The following is a 20583-nucleotide window of genomic DNA, read 5'->3' as shown; positions in this document are numbered from 1 at the left end:
TCATTACGCCGTGAGGCTACATAACTACACAATCCCCGTCTCCTTCGCGCGCCGGCGCCCGCCCGCCGGCCTGGCGCAGGTCCGCGAGGCGCTGCGCCGCGCGCGCGTGGCCTTGGGCGGCGGCGCGGCCGTACCAGCGCTTCGCCTCTTCGAGGTCGGTGCGTGTCCCGATGCCGACCTCGGTGTAGTGCCCGACGGCGTACTCAGCGTTGGCGATGCCTTTGAGCGCCGCGCGCCGCGCCCAGAGATAGGCCTCGCTGTCGGACTGCTGCAAGACGCCTTCGCCACCAGTGAGGTACCAGCCGCTGAGCGCGAGCTCCGCATTGCCGTCGCCTTTGTTTGCCGCCTTGGTGTACCACGAGATGCTCGCGCGTGCATCCGCAGGGCACGCGAGCGTCCCGCTGGCGTATGCCTCGCCGAGTTTGCACTGGCTGGGCGCGTAGCCGAGCTGGGCAGCCTGGGTATACAAGTCGCGCGCGTACACTTCATTGTACGCCGCGATCTTGCCATCGGGGTCCTGGTGCAGCTGCGCGAGCTCGTGGAGTGCGTGGGGATTGTCTTCGTCCGCCTGCCCGGCGGCGCGGCGTAGCCACACGATCGCCTCGCGCGCATTTCGAGGCTGCTCGAGGAGACCGTGCAGCAGAATCATGCCGAGTTTGTACATGCCGGCCGTGTCGCCGAGCGACGCGGCCTTGCGGTAAAAGAGGAGACCGCGGGGGTAGTTTCGCTTCGTCCCTGCGCCGACCTCGTTGCAGACCGCGGTGCGGTAGGTCGCCGCGGGGTGGTTTTGCTTCGAGGCCTGGACGTACAGGTGGTAGGCTTTGGTATGGTCGACCGGCAGGCCGAGAGAGCCGTTGCCGAAGCAGTTGGCCAGGAAGAACTGCGCGTCTGCAAACGGCGGTTTGCCCGGCGCGACGGGGTTCGTCGCGAGCTTCTTGATCAGACGCAGGGAATCGGTTAGGAGCGTGTCACGGTACTTGCGCGCCTGTTTCGCGCTGTCCCGAGGATCCGCGACGCGCTTCGCCGCGTCGATGAGGTACATCGCAAAAGCAAACTGCGCCTCGGGGTCCGGATCGGCCTTCATCCGCTTCCGATACTCGTCGACAAATTCTTTTGTGTAGGGCAGCGTCTGCATCGCCGAGTCGCGCCGGCGCCGGTCGCCAAACTCGCTCTCCATAAAGGAGCCACGGGGAGAGAGGATATGTGTCGACGACGTCCGTGACGCCGGCGACGGCGATCCAATGCCGCCGAACGCGACGGGCGTGCTGGGCACCGGCGTCGTCGGTTCCACGGCATAGTAGCCGTTGGCCGGCGGCATGCCTGGCGCCTCGGACACGTAGCTGCTATTGTTTGGCAGCGAATACATGCTCGCCATTGCACACATCTGCGACGCCGTCACGAGACGCACGCTCGCGCAACCCGCAGTGGTCGTCGGCGCAGCCCCCGCTAAGCTTCCTGTCCGCGGAGCGCGCCACAACAATTGTGGAATTACGCATGATAACAACTACACGCTTTGGCGCTGCGAGCGGCCGCATGGAGCCGCCGCGCGCCGCGGCGCCGTGGACGCTATGGATATCGCCAGAGACAAAGATCGATGCCGATGTACAGTTACTGCGTGAGTGCGTAAAGCCTACCTTGCTCATCATCATCTGACGTGAGTGGGAGTGACATACCTTCACGAACTCGTCGTAGTTGATCTGGCCGTCGCCATCCGTGTCGGCCTCGCGAATCATCTCTTCCACCTCCTGGTCGGAGAGCTTCTCGCCTGATATAAGAAACAAACAACATACCCAGGTTGGTCATGCTGGGGGTTAGTGGGAATGCGGGGGATCGACGTACACATGACGCAGCTCCGCGGCGCTGATAAAGCCGTTGCCATCCTTGTCAAAGACCTTGAATGCCTCCTTAATCTCCTCCTCGCTGTCCGTGTCCTTCATCTTACGCGCCATCATCGTAAGGAACTCGGGGAAGTCGATGGTACCGTCGCCGTCAGCGTCGATCTCGTTGACCATGTCCTGCAGTTCAGCCTCGGTCGGGTTCTGGCCCAGCGAGCGCATCACCGTACCAAGCTCCTTGGTGGTGATCGTGCCATCGCCGTCTGCGTCAGCCATGCCACATACCCTTGTCAAACAGGGAGAAGGCCTCCTTGAATTCTGCGTCAGCACGCCGCGGCCTCGCGGTACACACCAGCAATTTGCTCTGTCGTCAGTACAAAAACATACCTTCAGACTGTTTCGAGTTAGCACCCGCCGTCGCATCACACACCACGTACCAGATGTTCCGCCATGGTCAGCTGTAGCAATAAGCAAGGATGCGGAGCAATGCGCGGGCGATGGGGTAGACGAGCAATATTGATGGTTGCCCCACTATGGATCACGTGCCAGACACGTCAGAGCGCAGGCAGGGGGGGGAGGCGCACGATGCCGGGGCGCAGCGTCCGCCAGCGCGCGTCGCTCGCATTCTCGCAGGTGTGCGTCGAGGCCCGGAAGTCGGTCGACTGCAGCCGGTGGAGAAGGTGCAAGAACGTGCGCCGCGAACGCTCGTGCTCAAACATCGCGACCACCTCGTGCAGGTGCGCAATGAGCACGTCCCAAACGTCCAGTAGCATCGGCGTGCTCTGTGTATAGTCGTAGATGCGCGAACGCAGAATACGCTCGTTCATCGAGGAAAAGACGGGGGTGATGGACGCGCGGCCGAACCGGCGCTGGTTGTGTCGGCTGCGCTCGTGTTGCACGGCGGCAATCGGGCCGCCGACCTCGCGCTCGCCGCCTTGGGCAAGGTCCTTGGTCGAGGAGACGCCGAGCCAGACGTACCACAAATCGATCTTGAGGCGGTCGACGGGGCACAGTTTCATCGTGTCGATCGCCGCCGAGGTGTTCCACTCGATCACCGCCTCGCGGATCAGCGAGGGGCGCGAGCCGCTCGCAGCGAGCGCCTCGGCGGGGACGATCTGTGGGGGGAGGGTGGTATCAAACGCGGTGTCCGCGTCATGGGGGGGGATATTCGACACGCTGGACGGGACTGCGCGGCACTTTTTCTGGTACCGCCGCTCGGCGGCGCGCAGCGAACTGGTGACAAAGGCAAGGTCGTCGCGCTGCAGCCAGCGCTGCACCCACTGCAGCGCGATAAAGGGGTTCTGCACTCGCGTCTCTTGCGCAAGGAGCATGCCAAACTGGCGGCTCCACGCAGCAGACTCGTACACCGGAGTTTCGTCGCGCGTACGCAGCAGTTCCGCCGAACAGTTGGGGGGGATCATGAAGAGGGGCATTAGCATGTGCAGGCGGTGCTTTGCCCAAAACACCTGGTGCATACTCCGCAGCTCGCGGATCTGCTGCGCCTCGGGCGCATCCTCGTCCGAGTCGGAGTCGGAGAGGGGGACGAGGTCGAGCGTCGCGGGCTCGCGCTCTTTCTTTTCGTTGACCTCGTCAGAGGCAATCGGGACGAGGCGGCGGCGCAGGCGCACCCACCGCCGGCGGCGCACAAACGTAAACATGCTCGGCACGCCGTGCCACCGCAGCGTGCGTGAGCGCGCGGAACGCATCACGGCGACGAGGCCTTCGTCGGCACGCGTCGCCTCCTCGTGCCGCCGCTTCTCGTCTTTGTGCTCGGACTGCTTCTTGGCAAAGAGATAGAGCTTCTGCATCCACTGGTTCCACCCACGGCTGTAGCTAAAGTGGATCGGGCGCCGCCACACTTGCAGGCCGGTAAAGCTGCCCGAGTACTGCCACCCTTCCTCGTCGGTGTCGCACGTCATGTCAACGAGCCACGTCGGCTGGACCCACTCCCAGCTGGGATCGGGCAGCTGCATCGTCGACGTGTCCAGCGCCGTGTTGGCGCCCGTCGCATCCGTCCACGGCGAGGGGTCGCCCACAAAGAGGACCTGCGAGCTAAAGCGCTTCGCGACGCCAAAGAGCACAATCCCGCGCTGGTTCTCGTGGAGCATGTCGTACACGAGCTCGGTCGTGTAGCCTTTCGGCGGCACCTCGGACTTGTGCCCAAAGAGGTTCTGCGCCACGGGTGTCGGCGTCGCCGTTTTGTGCGGCACACACAGCTCGGGGCACGGTTCCGAGGTGTCTACCTGGTCCATCGCCGACGGTGCATTGTTCCACGCTTTGCGCTGTCGCCGCTTCCAGACTTGCGGCCGCTCGGGGTCGAGCGGACCGGTGGACGAGCTCGAGATGCCCTCGGGGATGCCGGGCGAGCTTTGGCGCGACGTCGCGCTCCCGCGGCGGCTCTCGGTGATGTTTGCGCCGGGGAGAAGCAGGTCGGTATCGCTCGTCTCGCCCGCCGATACGGCCGGCGTGTAGCGGTCCATTGCGCGCTGTTTCCGCTGCTTTTTGCTCGCATACTGCAGGCCGTGTGCGACTTGGTGCCGCAGCTGGTCCGCTTGCAGGCTCAGATCGCTCTGGTCCTGGCGCTCGGGACGCAGTTTGCGGAGCGTCCGCAGCTGGCGCCGCATCTGTTTGTTGGTCATTACGTCGGCGTGCGCGAGGTTGAGCCGCGAGGGTATCTGCTCGGTGTCCGACGCGTCGTCGCTCGAGTCGGACGCCCACTCCCCCTCGCTCTCGTCGGAGGAAGGGGGCGAGTCCCACTCGTCGTTGAGCAGCTCGCGAGGCACGCCGTGCGACGCTTGTGGCTGTACGAGCGGCACGTCGTTCGTGGGCTCCTGCGCGTCGTGTGGACCCCCCGGCGACACCGGCGAGGCGGTCGGTGTCGAGGGCGTGGGCGACTGTGAGAGCGACGGCGTGCCCGGCGTGCTCTCCTTCGCGTTCTCGTTCGTGTGTACATTGTGAGCGGCGAGCTTGGTGACGAGACGGTTCTCGTCGTCCTCCGCCGCGTTGCGCCCATGCGGCGTCGACATCTTTTCGCCGGCCGCGATGGCCGCGTCGACGCCCGACCACTTCAGCCACGCATGTTTTTGCGCCTGGATGCGCTGCATGCGCACGATTTTCTGTATCGCCGGCTCGGCCTCGCTCAGGTTTGCGCACTGAGGCATGGACGGCATCGGATGCTCCGCCTTCTGAATTTCTTCCATACTCGGCACGACGCCGCGGCCCCGGCGGTGCCCTGGGCGGCGTGACTGGGGCGAGGAGCTGCGCGACGTCGGCGAAGTCGGCCCATGCGACGAGAATGTCGGCAGCGCAGTGTCGATCTTGGGTGATACGCTCTCAAAAGGATCAGGCGGTGTAAGGATAAACGCAGGCAGAGACGGAGAATCGCCTTCCGGCTGCCTGCGCTCCCCTGCCGACGCCATGCTGATGATCGTCCTGAATTCAGGGATCACCTCCACATCCTCGACCCAATCACGAAACGGTCTTCTAAAGCGCTATGCGAACCAGGCGGTGCCCCAGCTCTGGATGTTCTGCTGGATGGTGTGCAGCGCCTGCGAGTAGTCCACGTTCTGCAGGTGGTGCAGTGCGGCGCTGTAGTCCGTGCGTTGAAGCTGGTTCAGCGCGGCAGGCACAGCCGTGGCAAGGTTGAGCGTGCCCGCGTACCAGGCAGCGGCCCCGATACCGACCGCGCCCGCGGCACCGAGCGCGCCCGCCGCGCGCATGATCGGCTGCTGCCTGCGGCGCAGGGCGCGCACGGCAGTCTGGGCCTGGGGCACGACGCTCACCGCGCCGTCCGCCTCCTCCTCGGCGCGGCGTTTGGGGCGCGACGAGGACGGCGCTGCAGACGACTCGGCGGCAATGTCGGCGGCGAGATCCTTGGCAGCACGGATCTGCTCGTCGATCTGCGCGGGGGTGAGCGGCGCACCAGCGTCCGCCTCGGCAGCGGCAGCGGCGGCGCGCGTCTGGCGGCGGGGCGTGCTGCGGCGCGTCTTGGACGGCGACGCGGGCGAGTCGGGCAGGAGCTGCCTGGCAGCCTGCATCGGCGTCGAGCTCGTCGCCTCGTCCACCGCCTGGCGGCTCGCGGCGGCGGCAGTGCGCGCGCGCTTCGCCTGGCGCTGCGGCGTGGAGAGCGGCACCTGGCTCGCCTCGGCGGCGAGCGCGAGCGTCTCCGGCTCGGGGTTCAGTAGCGGGACGTCGTCGTTGGGCAGGAGCACCGCAGTAGCCTCCAGCAGAGGCTGTGCGAGCTCGAGCAGGCCGTAATCGTCGGCGATCGGCGTCGCGTGCTCGCACGGAATCCACACGCCTTGCAGGCGCACGCCGGTCGAGCCCGGCGGCAGGTTGCCCTTGTCCTCGTCCGCGTTCGCGGCGCGGCGGCCACGGCGCGGCGTCGACGGGGCGAGTGTGCCGCCGTTCGCGAGGTCGGTGTCGAAGCGCGACTCGAGGTAGGCCATCTCTGCGCTCTCCTCCTCCGAGTCAGCGAACGGGAAGGCGAGGCGGAACATGGACGAGCCTGCAATTGCGTTCGTGTCAAAGCGCTTGAGCAAAAATCCGTGCTCGGCGCCGTTGACGGTGGGCAGCTTGATGCGGCCGATGATGATCTCCTTGTCCTCGCGGCGAATTACCTGGAGCTTGACCTGGCGGGACTTGACCTCAGACAGACGGGGGTTGGTGCGCGTCGGGAGCGTATGCACACGCTCCGCGGGGCTAGCCGATTTGGCGGCGCCGCGCGCACGGCCGCGCGACGGCGTCGGCGCGTCAGTCTTCTCGGCGCTCGTCTCGGCGGCCTTTGCGGTGGAACGGCGGCCGCGTGCAGTGCGGCGCGGCGTACCCGTCGTGCTCGAAGGCGATGCGGCGGCTTTGGCAGGCGTGCTGGAGGCGCTCTCCGCGCTCTCGGCGCGGCCCTTGCGCGGCGTGCTGCGACGTGGAGGCATGGCGTAGCGTCCGACGCGCCCGCACGGTGTTGATAGGCGTCGCGTGCGTATGTCACGTGGGTGTGCACGTGGCTCTCCATATGCGTCGTGGAGGCGCGAGGCGCGTCGGCCCGAGCGCTCGACGACGCCCATCGAGGGATGAAGTACCTCGAGTACCCCGAGCTCGAAGTGCTCTCGCGCTCGTTGACGTTTGAGTTATCAGAATGCAAGGTATTCACGCGTCTTGAGGCGTACTCCTGCAAAGCAGTCAACAAGGAGAAGCGGCTGTTCAAGTCGCTCGAGTCCTCCTATCTCCTCTCCGCCTCGAGCTCGCCCCCGGGTTATCTGGACGAGGCGCTCGCGTCGCCGTTCGGGAGACTTGACCAGCCGAGCGCGCGCAAGACGCTATTCTTGCTGATCGCGACGCTGAATGGCGCGTTTCCCGATCACGACTTTAGCAACGTGAACCCCACCGATTTCATACGCGAGACCTCGCCGACGATGGTGCTCAGCAGTCTCACATCCACACTGCAGTCGCTCAAGAGCGGGACAGGGTCGCCGCACAGCCTCGGGAGCTTTACCAATTCCATCGAGGACTCGGTGCTCCTCGCACGGTCGCCGATGAGCAGCGAGGTCCGCACGCCGACCGCCTCGTCGAGCACCGCGCCGGGCACGGGCGCGTCGCGCTCCGCACATACCTCGCTCTCGTCCGTGCTCGACGAGATCATCAATATCGCCGACTGCGAAGTCTACTCGTTCCACCCAGACATGGACTCGGACCCGCACGCAAGCGCAGAGCCGGACGAAGAGGGCGGCGAGATGGACGAGGGCGACCCGTACGACGAGGGGTATAGCGTGGACGCGGGCGGCGTCGTGTCCCGGGGGGGGACACCGGCCGACGAGGACGAGGACGTGGAAATGACCGACGCCCCGGTATTCGACGAGGAGGTGTTTGAAGGAGGGTTCGGCCGCGCACCGCCGGCGGCCGCACACCAGCGGCACGCTTCCGCGTCGTCCGTGAGCGAGGCCGAGTCTCCGCAGATGTACGATGAGGACGATTTGGGCGGCACAGGCGCTGGTCTCTTGTGGTCGACCTTTGCTTTCTTTTACAACCGACGCATGAAGCGCATCTTGTTCGTGAGTGTATGGAGCCGCAAGAACACGGCACCAACACCAGCGACATGGAGCAGCCCGTCGCTCGCGGCGACGCGGCCCATCGCGCCCGTACGCGGCATGGACCTCGGCGCACCGGCGCTCACAACGGCATCGCTCCCGGCAAAGCTCGCGTCCGAGCGCCTGGGAGAGCATCTGCTCACGCCGACCGCATCGCCCGCCAAGGTGCCAGCACGGCTGCGCACCGAGCCTTACCACAGCACACGCCGCGCACGCAGCTCGGCGATGGACGTGGCGCCGCGCATCCAGCGGCACCGGCGCAGCGCACGCGACCGCTCGGCGTCGAATAGCCCTGCGCCATCGGCGCTTTCCCCGTTCCCGCACGCACAGCAGGCGCCAAGCCAGGCGCCGCGCGCCGCACCGCCGAGGTTCTCGTCGCTGGACGCGGCCGTGCACAGCGTCAGTGCGCCGACGGTCGCCGCGACGATGGCGCTGGGCAATACGCCGTCGCGTCTCGCGTCCTCGCCGCCGGCTGTCAAGCGAAGTGGCGCTGCGCCGCCCTCGGCGCTGTCCGCGAGCACAAAGCGCACTCGCGTCACGGAAGGGGCGCCCCAGTAGTTTGCATGTACGATAGAGTCACCGCCACGTGCGAGAGAAATGGGCCCATTTAGGCGAGTGTGGAGAGACCGTGCGCCGCGGGGATGGATGGGGACACGACACTAGGGGATTCGGCAGGAACGGACCGAGGGCAACAACGCGCCAAGAAGGGCAGCAAAAAGGGGCGGGTTCTATCTACCTGTACGAGAGAAAAACATATAGTGTGCACTAATCAAGGCGGCCCTTGACCTTGCCGTGCTCCCAGCGCTGGAACATGGTCAGCGCCGCCTCGGGCTGATCGTGCGGCACAAAGTGGCCTGCGGCGTCTACCGTCGCAAAGGTCAGGTTGCCGTAGGTGCGGAAGTGGCCGGCCGGCTCCGAGCTGCCCTCGAGGTACCAGGGCTCGAGCGGGGCCTTGCGGAACTTGTCGCCGCCCTCCCACTCGAGGTCGTAGAGCCAGTTGCCGTTGCCGATGTAGTTGCAGATGAAGTCGCGCGTGCCCGAGTAGCTGAGCACACGCACGCCGTTCGCAAGCACATGCTTCACGGCCCAGGTGCTCTCGCGCGCGCCGTCGCCGGTCGTCTCAAAGTCCTCGTAGACGCGGTCCGAGCAGCCGACAAACTTGCCGTCGTGCTTGTCGCCCGCGCCGAGCGGGTCGATACCCAGCGCGCGGCGCGTCTCGTTGTAGTTCAGGAACGCGGCGACGTACTCCTCCTCGTCGTACGTCGGCTTGTGGTCCCAGTCGTAGACGGACGAGTTCGTCGCGTCCCACGGCGACGAGAGCGCGCCACTGCAGAAGTTGTTGGCGTTCACACAGGCCTCGCGGTTGTACGGCACGTTGCCCGGCTCGCGGTTGCACTTCTCGAGCATCTTCTTGCAGACGGGCCACTTGTCCCACATCTTGTCGCAGGTGCGCTTCTCGAGGAAGGGGCCGTTGCCGGTCGCGTTCGTGCACGCGTACTGCACAAACGCCTTGTTCTGGTGCACGGGCGAGGTGATACCGTTGCCGATCAGAATCGAGTCGAGCGGGATCGGGAGCAGGCCAGTCTCGGGCTGTGCGATCAGGCGCTTGTTGTCCTTCACGATCTGGCTCGCGATAAGCGGCAGGTAGCGGCCCGCATACGACTCACCGGCCATGTGGAACTCGGTAAAGGCAGGCAGAGGGCTGCCCGGCAGCGTCTCGACCGACACGACATTGTTCGTGCTGTCGGTCGCGAGCAGGTGCAGGAAGGCGCTCACGTCGCGCGCGGCGTGCGCCGTGTCAAAGATGCGCGACGGCGGCGCGTCCTCCCGCGAGGCGTTCTTCCACGAGGCATACGAGAAGCCGACGCCGGTCGGCTGGTCGAGGAAGATCATTGACGAGTTGGTGTTCCACGCGTGTTCATTCCACGCTGTGCCCGGCACACCGTCCTTGGGCGGAGCCGCATTGCACGGGCCCAGCTCCATCAGCAATCCCGTAAACGACGAGCAGCCCGGGCCGCCGTTCAGCCACAGCGTCACGGGATCCGTGTGCTTATCATTGCGCGACTCAAAGGCCCAGAAGTAAAAGTGCTCGACAATGCCGGGCGGGGGCTTGGTGCCCGCAGCACCGTACAGCTTGTCTTCGCGGCTGTACACCATGTCCAGATCCACGTCGAGGTAGCCCGACCAGGACACGACGCCCTTGCGCTCGCACACGCCATCCGGGACGCGGCGCAGGCGCAGCGAGTGCGCGGGCAGCGAGGGGTGCGAGAGCACGCGGTACTCGGACGCATCAACGCCAGCCGGCTCGCGGCTCGGCAGCTGGAACGGGGCCTGCGCGGCATACGCGGCGCCCGCCAGCGCCAACAAAAAGCTTCCCACGGCGTACTTCATTTTGGTCCGGAACCAAGCCTTATCAGGGTCACGTGTTACGAGTCACGGCGCTCGCGCTTTTCCTCATGCTGCAGCAGTCTTCGCCGGTCCTCCCGTGCCTGTCCCGAGAGTGTCTCGGTGTGTACGCACAGAGCGCGCTGTTCCCGGCGATCCGGAGGTCAGCGCCGCTTCTTGTTCCCTATGCGTTTCTCGAAAATATCGGCGGCGCGAAGCAGCTGAGCCGGGCCGCGTACCTCGTCCAGCTCGACGAGCCGACCTACGACCAGGTCATTGACCTGCTGAACGCGGGCGCCGAGGCGCTCGTCGTGCCTGCCTCTAGCCCTGTGCTGGGCGAGCTCGAGGAGAGCGTGCGCGCGTCGCGCATCGTGCTCGCCGTCCAGGAGGACGGCGCGGCGCCGTCGACAAAGGAGGCCGCGGGTGTCCTTGTGCAGTGCGCCGGCGCGCCGGGCCCTGCGTCTGCGCTGCGCTTCCTCGAGGCGATGCAGACCAAGACGAACGGCAAGCCGGTGTACCTCTCGTCCTCCGCGCCGGTCTCGATCGAGGAGGTCAAGTCGGTGCACAGCACCGGCGCGACGCTCGTCGTGCCCACCGCGCAGATCTCGATGAACGGCTCGGGCCTCGACTATGTGGACGTGCTGCTTGCGACGTTCACATCTGACCGCGAGGACGGCCTGTTTCCCACGGTCGTCGTCTCCGACGCGCTCTCCACCTCGCTGGGTCTGGTGTACTCGTCGGCAGAGAGCGTGCGTGCCTCGCTCAAGACCGGTTCGGCGCACTACCAGTCGCGCAAGCGCGGCCTGTGGCACAAGGGCGCGACGAGCGGCGCGACGCAGCAGGTCGTGCGCATCGTCCTCGACTGCGACCAGGACGCCATCGAGTTCCGTGTCGAGCAGCAGGCGGGCGACCAGTCGCTCGGTTTCTGCCACCTGACCGACCGCGAGTCGTGCTTCGGCTCGGTGCGTGGCCTGGCGAAGCTCGAGCAGACGCTGCGTGCGCGCAAGGCCAACGCGCCGGAAGGCTCGTACACCGCCCGCCTCTTTAACGACAATGCGCTGCTCGGCGCCAAGATCCGCGAGGAGGCGCAGGAGCTCGTTGACGCGACCGACGCGGAGCACGTCGCGTTCGAGGCTGCAGACCTCGTCTACTTTGCGCTCGCCAAGTGCATCCAGGCCGGCGTCGGCCTCGCCGACATTGAGCGCAGCCTCGATGCGAAGAGCAAAAAGGTGACGCGCCGCAAGGGCGATGCCAAGCCGCAGTACGCCGCGGAGCCCGCGAAGCCCGCGGCGAAGCCCGCGGCTGCGGCGTCTGCGCCGGCCCCCAAGTCTGTCGATGCCGACGCGCCGATCAAGCTGCCGAGCTACCTGCTGAGCGAGACGACGCCGGAGCAGCAGATTGAGCTTCTGCGCCGCCCGGGAATCCGCACGAACGAGGTGCTGGAGCGTGTGCGCCCGATCATGGCCGCCGTCAAGGAGCGTGGCGACGCTGCGCTCCTCGAATACACCGCGCAGCTCGACCGCGTGCAGCTCAAGAGCAGCGTGCGTCTGCCGCCCTACCAGACCGATGCGGAGCGCGGCGAGATGAAGTCCGAGGTGCGCGAGGCGATCGACGTCGCCTATGGCAACATTCTGCGCTTCCACCAGGCGCAGGGCCACGTTGCGCCGGAAGTGGCGCCGCAGCCCGGTGCGCCAAGCGCGCGCTGGGTGCCGGACACCGAGGCGCGCGAAGTGATGGAGGTCGAGACGATGCCTGGTGTTGTCTGCACGCGTTTCCCCCGCGCGATTGAGCGCGTGGGTGTGTACGTGCCAGGCGGCAGCGCGGTGCTGCCCTCGACGGCACTGATGCTCGGTGTGCCTGCGCAAGTCGCGGGGTGCAAGACGATTGTGCTTGCGACGCCGCCGCGCGCCGACGGCAGCATTGCGCCCGAGGTGCTCTATGTCGCCGACAAGATCAAGGCGTCGTGCATCGTGTGCGCCGGTGGCGCGCAAGCGGTCGCCGCGATGGCGTACGGCACCGAGAGCGTGCCCAAGGTCGACAAGATCGCGGGCCCCGGTAACCAGTACGTGACGGCTGCCAAGATGCTGGTGCAGAACGAGGTCGATGCGCAGGTGTCGATCGACATGCCCGCCGGCCCGTCCGAGGTGCTGGTGGTCGCGGACGACGAGGCGGAGCCCGCGTTTGTCGCGTCCGACCTCTTGTCGCAGGCCGAGCATGGCCCCGACTCGCAGGTGGTGCTGGTTGGCATCTCGCTGTCGCCCGCCAAGCTTGCGGCGATCGAAGAGGCGGTCGACACGCAGGCGCGTGCGCTGCCGCGTGTCGACGTCGTGCGCCAGGCGATCGACAAGAGTGTCACGATCCTCGTTTCGACGCGCGAGGAGGCGATCGGCTGGAGCAACCGCTACGCGCCGGAGCACCTCATCCTGCACACCGCCGAGCCCGAGGCGCTCGTGCCGCTGGTGCAGAACGCGGGCAGTGTATTTGTCGGCGCGTGGAGCCCAGAGAGCTGCGGCGACTACGCCTCGGGCACGAACCACACCCTGCCGACATACGGCTATGCGCGGCAGTACTCGGGCGTCTCGACGTCCACCTTCCAGAAGCACATCACCGCGCAGATGCTCGATGCGGCCGGCCTCGAGAAGCTCGGGCCGCACGTCGTTGCGCTCGCCGAGTGCGAGGGCCTCGAGGCCCACGCGAATGCCGTGCGTGTCCGCCTGCAATACCTTGCGCAGCGTAGCCAAAAGTAGACTTGCCCCGTGCGTCCATGTCCGCCTACCCGCCGCCGCCGCCCCGCCGCAAGGCGTATTCGCCGGACGAGTCGCCGCTCGAAGACGCCGCGACACTCTATGCCAACTCGCCCTACGCCCAGGCCGACGCGCACCGCCGCGAGCGCCAGGCCAAGGCGGAAGAGCGCCGGAGGGCGTATGGCGAGCGCCACCCGCTGTTTTTTGGGACCGCGCGCAAGATTCGCAACCCCAACGTGCTGACGCTCGTCATCATCCTCCTCGGCCTCGCGTACGTCTTCCTTCCGCTCTCGTCGATCCGTGGGCTGTGGCCCACGCGGGGGCCGGTCCCGAGCCGGGTGACGAATTTGCCAGACACCATCCCCGCATTTTCCCGTTCCTCCATCATGCCTGCCCAGAAAACCTTTACGCTGAGCTCGCGCACCAAGGGATGCCACCTTGTCCAGAGCGAGATCGAGGGCGAGATCCGCGACCTGCTGCGCGGCGTCAAGGCGGGCATCCTCACGCTGTTCATCCAGCACACCAGTGCCGCACTTTCGCTCAACGAGAACTTTGACCGCGACGTGCGCACGGATATGGATATGGTACGTGCTACGGCTCACACAGGCGCTCGACCACGTCATCCCTGAGTCGCTCCCGTGGCGCCACACGGACGAGGGCCCGGACGACTCGGCCTCGCACTCGAAGGCGTCCATCATCGGACCGTCGCTCACGATCCCCATCACCGACGGCCGCCTGAACCTCGGGACGTGGCAGGGCATTGTACGTGAGATGGCTGACACAGTACCTGTGCGAGTTCCGCCGCGCTAAGCACTCGCGCAGGATCGTCGCGACGGTGCTTCCGTAGATGGGAGTGTGAATCCTTTGCTAGGATAGTGGGCTTCCTGTGGGAGAGCGTACAGAGGGGTAGTAGGAGTGGCACGGCGACAGCTGCGACCGTCGGCTGCTCTATGCATCCTGCCAGCATGATTGCGTATGGACAAAGCTCGACCGGCTTGCGTCCGTGCGCCACGCCGCAAGAGTGTCGTGCAGTGTGTGTACGCGGGACGACGGTGTGGCGGCCGGGCGCTGGGCGGTGGCGAATGGACCACCCTCCCCTTTCCGCGTGTGCTTTCGCATTGGTGCGGATACATTCGTTTTCTATCCGACTACAGCTTCGCCTTCTCCGGCTCGTCCGCAGGGCGGCCCTGCTCGACGATCGAGCGGAGCTTGCGCAGCGCGTCGACAATGTTCCGCTTGTACATGCCGATCGGATGGCCGTCGCCCTTGGGGTTGGTGCGCTTCGACTCCAGGCCGAACTTGAGGACCTTGCCACCGGCGAGGTAGTTCACGCCGAAGCCGTCCGGGAAGCCCGAGCCGAAGCCGGTGCCCACGAAGCGATCGCCCGCGCTGAGGCCGCTCGTGCTGAGCTTCCAGCTCTGCGACTCGGTGAAGAGAGGGTCGGTGAAAAGCGCCGGGAACTCTCCGTCGTCCTCCGGGCGGAAGACGAGGCGGAGACCGGCCATGTGGCGGTCGAAGCCCTTGCCGAAGGAGTGGTCACGCGTCTGGCGCGAGTGCGCGGTCGTGGCGGCGGTGAGCAGCTTGTACAGCTCCTCCGGCGCCTTGTTCTCGCGGATACCCTTCACGAGCGCGTACGCGTCGTTCGAGAAGGAGCGGATCACGTCGGTACGGCCGTGCTTGAAGAGACGCGTGCTCGCCGTCTCGTACGTCGCCGTCTGGCGGCCGTGCACCGAGGCGTAGGCCACCTGGAGCACCATCTGCAGATACGCATCCGGCGCCTGGCGCGCGACCTTCTTGATCCAGTCCGCACCGTACTCGTCGTACCAGAGCACGCCAATGTCCGACTCGGACACGATCGCCTTGGCGTTCTCCTCGGCGGTCGTGATCGCGGCGCGCGTCTTGTCGTCCGTGACAAACGCGAGCTTCTGGAAGGTGACCGGCGCGTCGAGGAGCGAGACGCCCTCGAGGTCCTGCGGGAACGACTCCTCGGGCTTGGGCGAGGGCACCGAGACGAGGTACTCGCCGATAATCGACGGGATCAGCGCGTCGACCGGCGAGTGCTCGCCGAGGAAGCCCGCGCGGCCGTTCGGCTCGACGTTTAGGCAGAGCGACTTGTCGAACCAGCGGTTGTGGCCGAAGCGGCCGCCGCCCGACGTGCTGATCGCGTGCGCATCGGCGACCGCCGGCTCGCAGCCGACCTCGGCGCTGGGGTGGCCCTGGGGCAGGCCGAGCACGTTGCTGTCGAGCGACAGCACAAACAGGCTGCTCTGCACCGAGTCGAGGCTCTTGCGGTTCTGCGGGGCGAGCGTCAGGAGGTGCTCGCGCGCCAGCGACCAGGTGTCGCGCTGCTCGGCAGTGAGCAGGCCGAGCGCCTCGCCACGGCCCGTCGACGCGTCCTCGATGATCGCCGCGAGCGTCTTTTCGAGCTCGGGCAGCGGCACGATCTCGCCGTGCTCGTTAAAGACGGGCACCTCGTACAGGTTGTCGTTCGCCATGACGGTGATGTGCTTTGCACTCTCCGGGCGCGACGCCGTGTTCCAGTCGTGGGGGCGGGACGGGATACGCGTCACACCAAACACACGCGAGTACTGGTGCATGCAGAAAGCACCCGCGCGCGACGCGTCCGGCTTGATCGTCTCCTTGTCGAGTGCCAGCTTGTACAGCGCCATGCGGTAGGTGAGCCACGTCGCGCGGCGCAGACCCCACTTGGACTGGTGCCAGTTTTGCTTCGTGATGGCCTCGGGGGAATAGGCGGGCGCATCGCCGAGGTAGTTCGCAACCTCCTTCGGCGTGTCCTCGTCGGGGCGGAACATCAGCCACCAGTTCGAGTTAATCAGGAGGGGCGCACGCCACTCGTGGTAGGCCTTCTGCAGCCAGAAACGGTCGTCGAACCAGTTGTTGTCGGTGGTCTGGTCGACGTCGTACAGGCGCTCGTTGAGCAGCGGTCCGACGCCGGCGAGCAGGTCATCAGCCCACTGGCGGCGCTGCGCAAGCTCCGAGGCAGCAGTCGCGCCCGAGGGCAGCTCGCCAAAGTCCTCCTTCTGCTGCAAAATCGGCTCGAGGCTCTTGAGGTAGCGGTCGAGCGACTCGCTGAGGGCAGGCACCGGCAGGCGGGGCAGCGTTGCCTGCTTCCCGAACGTCTTGGGCATGTCAGTGCGCAAAAGGCTGGTCGGCTTCATCGCGGCAGCAGCAGTCGTCGTAAGGGTGCGGCGGGGAATAGATCGTGACAGAGCGGTACGCAAAGCTGGATACACGGCCATCACCAGAAAGAAGCGCCCCCGCCCCGAACCGGTGCGGGGCGCCGGACCGCGTGGCCCCACGTGCTTCTCCGCACCATGGCGTCCAGGCCGGCGGAGCGCGCGCCGAGCGCGGCGCTGAGCATGGGCGAGGGGCGCGACGCGAGCGCTGTGCGCGAGACGCGTACGCTACAGCTGCAGACCCACGAGCCGAGCGGGCGGCGTATGGTGAACCAGTATATCATGTACGTTGCATTGTCACTCACGCAGCGAGGACGAAATTGGGCACGGCGTGCATGGCCGCGTGCGCCTGGCGCGCGACGCTGCGAGCGGCGAGCGCGTTGCGGTGAAGATTGTACCACGCGAGGTGCGGCGCAAGCTCGGCGACCGCCAGGCCACTACACCGCTCACCGACGAAAAGGTCCTGCGGGAAATTGCGATTATGAAAAAGTGCCAGCACCCGAATGTCGTGCAGCTCAAAGAGGTGATTGACGACCCGCACAGTCGCAAGATCTTTATGGTGCTCGAGTACATGGAGCGCGGCGAGATCGAATGGAAGGACTATGCGGGGCGCCCGACCATGACGGTCGACGAGACTCGGCGCACCTTTCGCGACGTGGTCCTCGGCCTAGAGTTCCTGCACTACCAGGGCATTGTGCACCGCGACATTAAGCCGGCGAATCTGCTCTGGGACGCAGACTGCAACGTGAAAATCTCCGACTTTGGCGTGTCGCACCTGAGCCTCGCGCCGAGTGCAGACGCGGCGGCGAGCCAGGCGAACGCCATGCTCGACGAGGCCGCGCTCGCCAAGACCGCCGGGAGCCCCGCGTTCTTTGCGCCAGAGCTCTGCCTGTGCGGCGACGGCGGGGTGCAGTTGCCGATTACCAAGGCGATCGATGTATGGGCGCTCGGCGTGACGCTCTACTGCCTCTTGTTTGGCCACCCGCCGTTCATGGCCGAGACGGAGTACGCACTATTTGGCGTGATTCCGTACGATGACTATGTCTTGCCGACGACCATGGGCGCGGATGAGGCCGTGATTGGGCCGCGCGGGCCGCGCTGGGCGCCGCGCACGAGCCCCGGGTCGGACGAGGAGCAGGAGGACGCGCTGCCGCCGCCGCCGCCGGTCGGCAGCGACGTGCCGCCCGACACGCTCTCGCGCGACGCACGGCTCGTGCGCGACCTGCTCGACCGCCTCCTCGAAAAAGACCCGCGGAAGCGCATCACGCTCGATGGCGTCAAGCAGCATCCGTGGATCGTGCAAAACCTCCCGGACGCCGACGACTGGCTGCACCAGACCGACCCTGCGCTCGAGCCGTCGGTGCAGGTGTCGCAGGAAGAGGTCGTCGAGGCGCTTACCGGCCTGCCCCGCCTAAAGCAGAACCTCAAGCGGCTGCAGAGCCGGCTCGCGGGCTCGCTGTACATGCGGCGCACGAGCTCCTCGTCGAGCGGCGCGTCAACGCTGAGCGAGGAGCCGTGGTCGCCGACCTCGTCGATCACGTCGCGCTCCGAGACGGCGACGCCGGGCAGCGCCACGTCGGCGCACTCCTTTGCGAATGCGTCGCGCCTCTTTCAGCGCGTTCCACTTGTGCGCACCGCGACGCTCCCTGCGCGGCGGCCGCAGCCCAGTGCGCCGCCGATACGCACCGCGTCGATGGAGCACGCGACGACCGAGCCGCCGACGCGCTCCGCGTCGCGCACGTCGCTGTGGCTTGCGCCGGGCACAACCGAAACCCACCCCTCTGTCCCCTCTGCTGTGACGCTGGAGCCTGCGATGGACACGCTCCGCGTCGACGACTACGACCACGATTTATCGGACGACGACTTGGACGAGGACGTCGTGTCCCACTCCTCGAGCTCGCGGCGCACCGTCGACACCGTGTCGGACGAGCCGCGTGCGCGGGACACGTAACGGCCGAAAGGGCCGCCGGTATAGATACCCCGTAGAGTAGAGCTACACTGTACTACTGTACATCCTAGAGAGGTGCATTGAGATGATTTACAGCATCATCGGCTTGAGCCACGCGTCCGCGGCACGGAACTGCTCCGCGACCGTGGGCGTGATGCTATGCTCGGCAGCAAGCACCTCGATCGCTTCCATGAGCGCCGCCCAGAGCCTAAAGCCCCGGCGCAACTCCAGCGGCACGTCGCGGATATTTTCAAACGTCTCGACCAGCATCTCGACGACCGTGTCTTTTGACTCGACCACGTCGGCGTTTTGCTTCTCGTTTTCCTGGATCGCGCCGCCGTGGAGCGTATAGATGGCATCCAAGTAGCACTTGACCACGATACCCATGCCCGTGTTGGTGTCCGTCTGGAACGGCAGGCTCAGGCTCAGGTCCAGATAGTCCTCGCGCGGCTGGCGCGATTCGCTTTTCAGCAGCAGCGTCAGCGTGACCATCTCCACGAGCGAGCGCAGCGAGCGCGAGAGCGCCTTGGCGAACGAGTTAAAGACAAGCATCTCGCGCGAGAGCGGCGCGTCCCACGCCTGCGGCTTAAAGGCCATCGGGAGAAGACTGAGCACGCGCATCACCAAGAGCATGTGCTGCATTTCGGCCTCGGACCCAAACGACGGGCCGCCACTGTATGCCGTGCCGCTGTACACGTCGCCGTGCAGCACATTGGCACGCAGCAGCTCGAGCGCGAGGTACAACGGCTCTTGCACACGGTCGTTCACGCGCACCTTTTGCAGCGCAGCGTGCAGCGCCTTGCCATAGGCGCTGTGCGTGTGCTGCTCGTTGAGAAAGTCGCGCAGCTCGAGGAAGCGCCACAGCGAGTTGGCCACCAGCTCGTCCTTCTTGCCGAGGCGCGCGCTCGCGTCGCGCGTGCTAATCGTGCGCTTGGCGCGCTCCGCGTCGGCCGTCGTGTTGAGGCACAGCGACACATCGATCGTCGCCGAGTTTTGGCGGCGGAGCTCCTCGTCCAGGAGCGCCGCAGGGACGTACCACCGGTCACTGCGCGCAAGCAGCTGCTGCGTGACGGGCGCCTCGTGGGGCACAGGATAGTCCACCTGCGGCTGGAACCAGTACACAGCTGAAACCTTGCGCCCACGCCAAAAGGGGTGCAGCGCCGCGCAGGCAAGCGCGATCGCCACGCACCGCGGGCTCTGCGCAGACTCGGTGAGGAACTCGCGCACAAACTTGTGGTACTCGGCCGCCTCGCCGTTGTCGAGCGGCGCCGACTCGATCACGTAGCTGCTCAGCAGGCTGCCGAGCACGCTCGAGCTCATCAGGCCACGCGACAGGCACTGGAAGACCTCGTCCGGCAGGCGGAACGAGAAGATCTCGTGCAGGTCCGACGGCACGTCATTCGGCGTGCCTTCGGGCTTGCCGGGCAGCGGCCCCATGGCGAGCGGGAGCGGCGTCACCTGCGCCGTCTCGGGGGCGAGGACCAGCGAGTACTTGATCATCGTGCGCGCGTGGCAAAATTGGTCGAGGTACGCGGCCTTGGCGACCATGGGGTGCTCGGCAAACTGGCTGCAGAGCGCAAAGCCGCTGCGTGCCTGCTTCACCAGGTGGCTAATCGCCCGCACGCTCGGCGAGCCAGCGGGCTGCAACAGCCCCGTCGACTCGTCCTGCAGCGCGGGGAAGGTCGAGCAGTACTCCATACCCGCGAGCAGCGCCGTGTCCAGAAACTCGCTCTCGGAGCACTGCAGCTCGCGCATGATCGCCGCCTTGGACGCGTACTGGAACTTGCCTGCAGCAAAGTCGAGGTGCAGAATCACCTTGTCCACGCGCTCGAACGCAAGCAGCTCCATCGGGCCGTACATGGCATGGACGTACTGCTTTGCATGGGTCTCCAAGAGCACCAGCTGACCGGTCGCAAGGTAGGGCGCCACGATAAAGTCAATGTGCTTGTGCCGGAACATGCGCAGCACGCTGCGGTACAGGTCCGGGAAGTGCACACTGTTGCTCGCGCTCAGGTTCTGGTTCGCGAGCGCCATGTTTCCGGCCTCGTACGCGTCCCACGCCCGCTTGCGCATGCCGGGACGCCGGTCTTCGTAGCTAAAGGGCCGCGTGCGCTTCGCGGGCGACAGGCCGTTAAGCACAAATACCGGCTTGATACGGTGCTGCTCCAGTGCACGCAGGTCCGCCTCGATCTTTGAGATAAGCGCGAGCGGCTGGCCGCCGATCGCAGCGACCAGCGGCTCAGCCGTCTGCGACGAGGAGAGCAGCTGACGCAGGTAGTACGACAAGTCAATACCGAGCCGCGTATTCTTCAGCGACGACAGCTGCCCATCTTGCAGAAGCTGTGCATCGTGCAGAAATCCTTCAAGGCCGCGGATCATCTCTGTCCTTACGTC

General features: G+C 66.2%; 10 protein-coding genes across 10 annotated transcripts; 4 read left to right on the top strand and 6 right to left on the bottom strand.

The window, feature by feature from the left end:
• Nucleotides 1-16: 16 nt before the first annotated feature.
• MJAP1_000949 (uncharacterized protein) lies at nt 17-2287 on the bottom strand (the record flags this gene model as incomplete). The annotated part of the gene is made up of 8 exons (XM_060264915.1): nt 17-1384; nt 1674-1765; nt 1791-1804; nt 1840-2098; nt 2121-2153; nt 2188-2199; nt 2223-2229; nt 2273-2287. 8 exons carry the CDS (start codon nt 2285-2287, stop codon nt 17-19), a joined length of 1800 nt encoding a protein of 599 aa, XP_060120898.1.
• Nucleotides 2288-2389: 102 nt separating this feature from the next.
• On the bottom strand, nt 2390-5254 carry MJAP1_000948 (uncharacterized protein; the record flags this gene model as incomplete). The annotated part of the gene is made up of 1 exon (XM_060264914.1): nt 2390-5254. One exon carries the CDS (start codon nt 5252-5254, stop codon nt 2390-2392), a length of 2865 nt encoding a protein of 954 aa, XP_060120897.1.
• A 72-nt stretch (nt 5255-5326) lies between these two features.
• On the bottom strand, nt 5327-6763 carry MJAP1_000947 (uncharacterized protein; the record flags this gene model as incomplete). Its single annotated transcript, XM_060264913.1, has 1 exon — nt 5327-6763. One exon carries the CDS (start codon nt 6761-6763, stop codon nt 5327-5329), a length of 1437 nt encoding a protein of 478 aa, XP_060120896.1.
• A 138-nt stretch (nt 6764-6901) lies between these two features.
• MJAP1_000946 (uncharacterized protein) lies at nt 6902-8473 on the top strand (the record flags this gene model as incomplete). The annotated part of the gene is made up of 1 exon (XM_060264912.1): nt 6902-8473. The coding sequence occupies one exon, from the start codon at nt 6902-6904 to the stop codon at nt 8471-8473; it is 1572 nt and encodes a 523-aa protein (XP_060120895.1).
• A 207-nt stretch (nt 8474-8680) lies between these two features.
• MJAP1_000945 (carboxypeptidase C) lies at nt 8681-10306 on the bottom strand (the record flags this gene model as incomplete). Its single annotated transcript, XM_060264911.1, has 1 exon — nt 8681-10306. The coding sequence occupies one exon, from the start codon at nt 10304-10306 to the stop codon at nt 8681-8683; it is 1626 nt and encodes a 541-aa protein (XP_060120894.1).
• A 65-nt stretch (nt 10307-10371) lies between these two features.
• Nucleotides 10372-13047, top strand: HIS4 (trifunctional histidinol dehydrogenase; the record flags this gene model as incomplete). The annotated part of the gene is made up of 1 exon (XM_060264910.1): nt 10372-13047. One exon carries the CDS (start codon nt 10372-10374, stop codon nt 13045-13047), a length of 2676 nt encoding a protein of 891 aa, XP_060120893.1.
• Nucleotides 13048-13064: 17 nt separating this feature from the next.
• Nucleotides 13065-13891, top strand: MJAP1_000943 (uncharacterized protein; the record flags this gene model as incomplete). The annotated part of the gene is made up of 3 exons (XM_060264909.1): nt 13065-13628; nt 13651-13806; nt 13829-13891. The coding sequence occupies 3 exons, from the start codon at nt 13065-13067 to the stop codon at nt 13889-13891; spliced, it is 783 nt and encodes a 260-aa protein (XP_060120892.1).
• Nucleotides 13892-14192: 301 nt separating this feature from the next.
• Nucleotides 14193-16223, bottom strand: MJAP1_000942 (carnitine O-acetyltransferase; the record flags this gene model as incomplete). Its single annotated transcript, XM_060264908.1, has 1 exon — nt 14193-16223. The coding sequence occupies one exon, from the start codon at nt 16221-16223 to the stop codon at nt 14193-14195; it is 2031 nt and encodes a 676-aa protein (XP_060120891.1).
• A 156-nt stretch (nt 16224-16379) lies between these two features.
• Nucleotides 16380-18192, top strand: MJAP1_000941 (non-specific serine/threonine protein kinase; the record flags this gene model as incomplete). The annotated part of the gene is made up of 2 exons (XM_060264907.1): nt 16380-16525; nt 16551-18192. 2 exons carry the CDS (start codon nt 16380-16382, stop codon nt 18190-18192), a joined length of 1788 nt encoding a protein of 595 aa, XP_060120890.1.
• Nucleotides 18193-18279: 87 nt separating this feature from the next.
• MJAP1_000940 (uncharacterized protein) lies at nt 18280-20568 on the bottom strand (the record flags this gene model as incomplete). The annotated part of the gene is made up of 1 exon (XM_060264906.1): nt 18280-20568. The coding sequence occupies one exon, from the start codon at nt 20566-20568 to the stop codon at nt 18280-18282; it is 2289 nt and encodes a 762-aa protein (XP_060120889.1).
• Between the last annotated feature and the right edge of the window lie 15 nt (nt 20569-20583).

This window comes from Malassezia japonica, chromosome 1, assembly GCF_029542785.1.
Source record: "Malassezia japonica chromosome 1, complete sequence".
In the NCBI taxonomy this organism is placed as follows: Eukaryota; Fungi; Basidiomycota; class Malasseziomycetes; order Malasseziales; family Malasseziaceae; genus Malassezia; species Malassezia japonica.
This window is presented reverse-complemented; position numbering and strand designations above follow the sequence as displayed.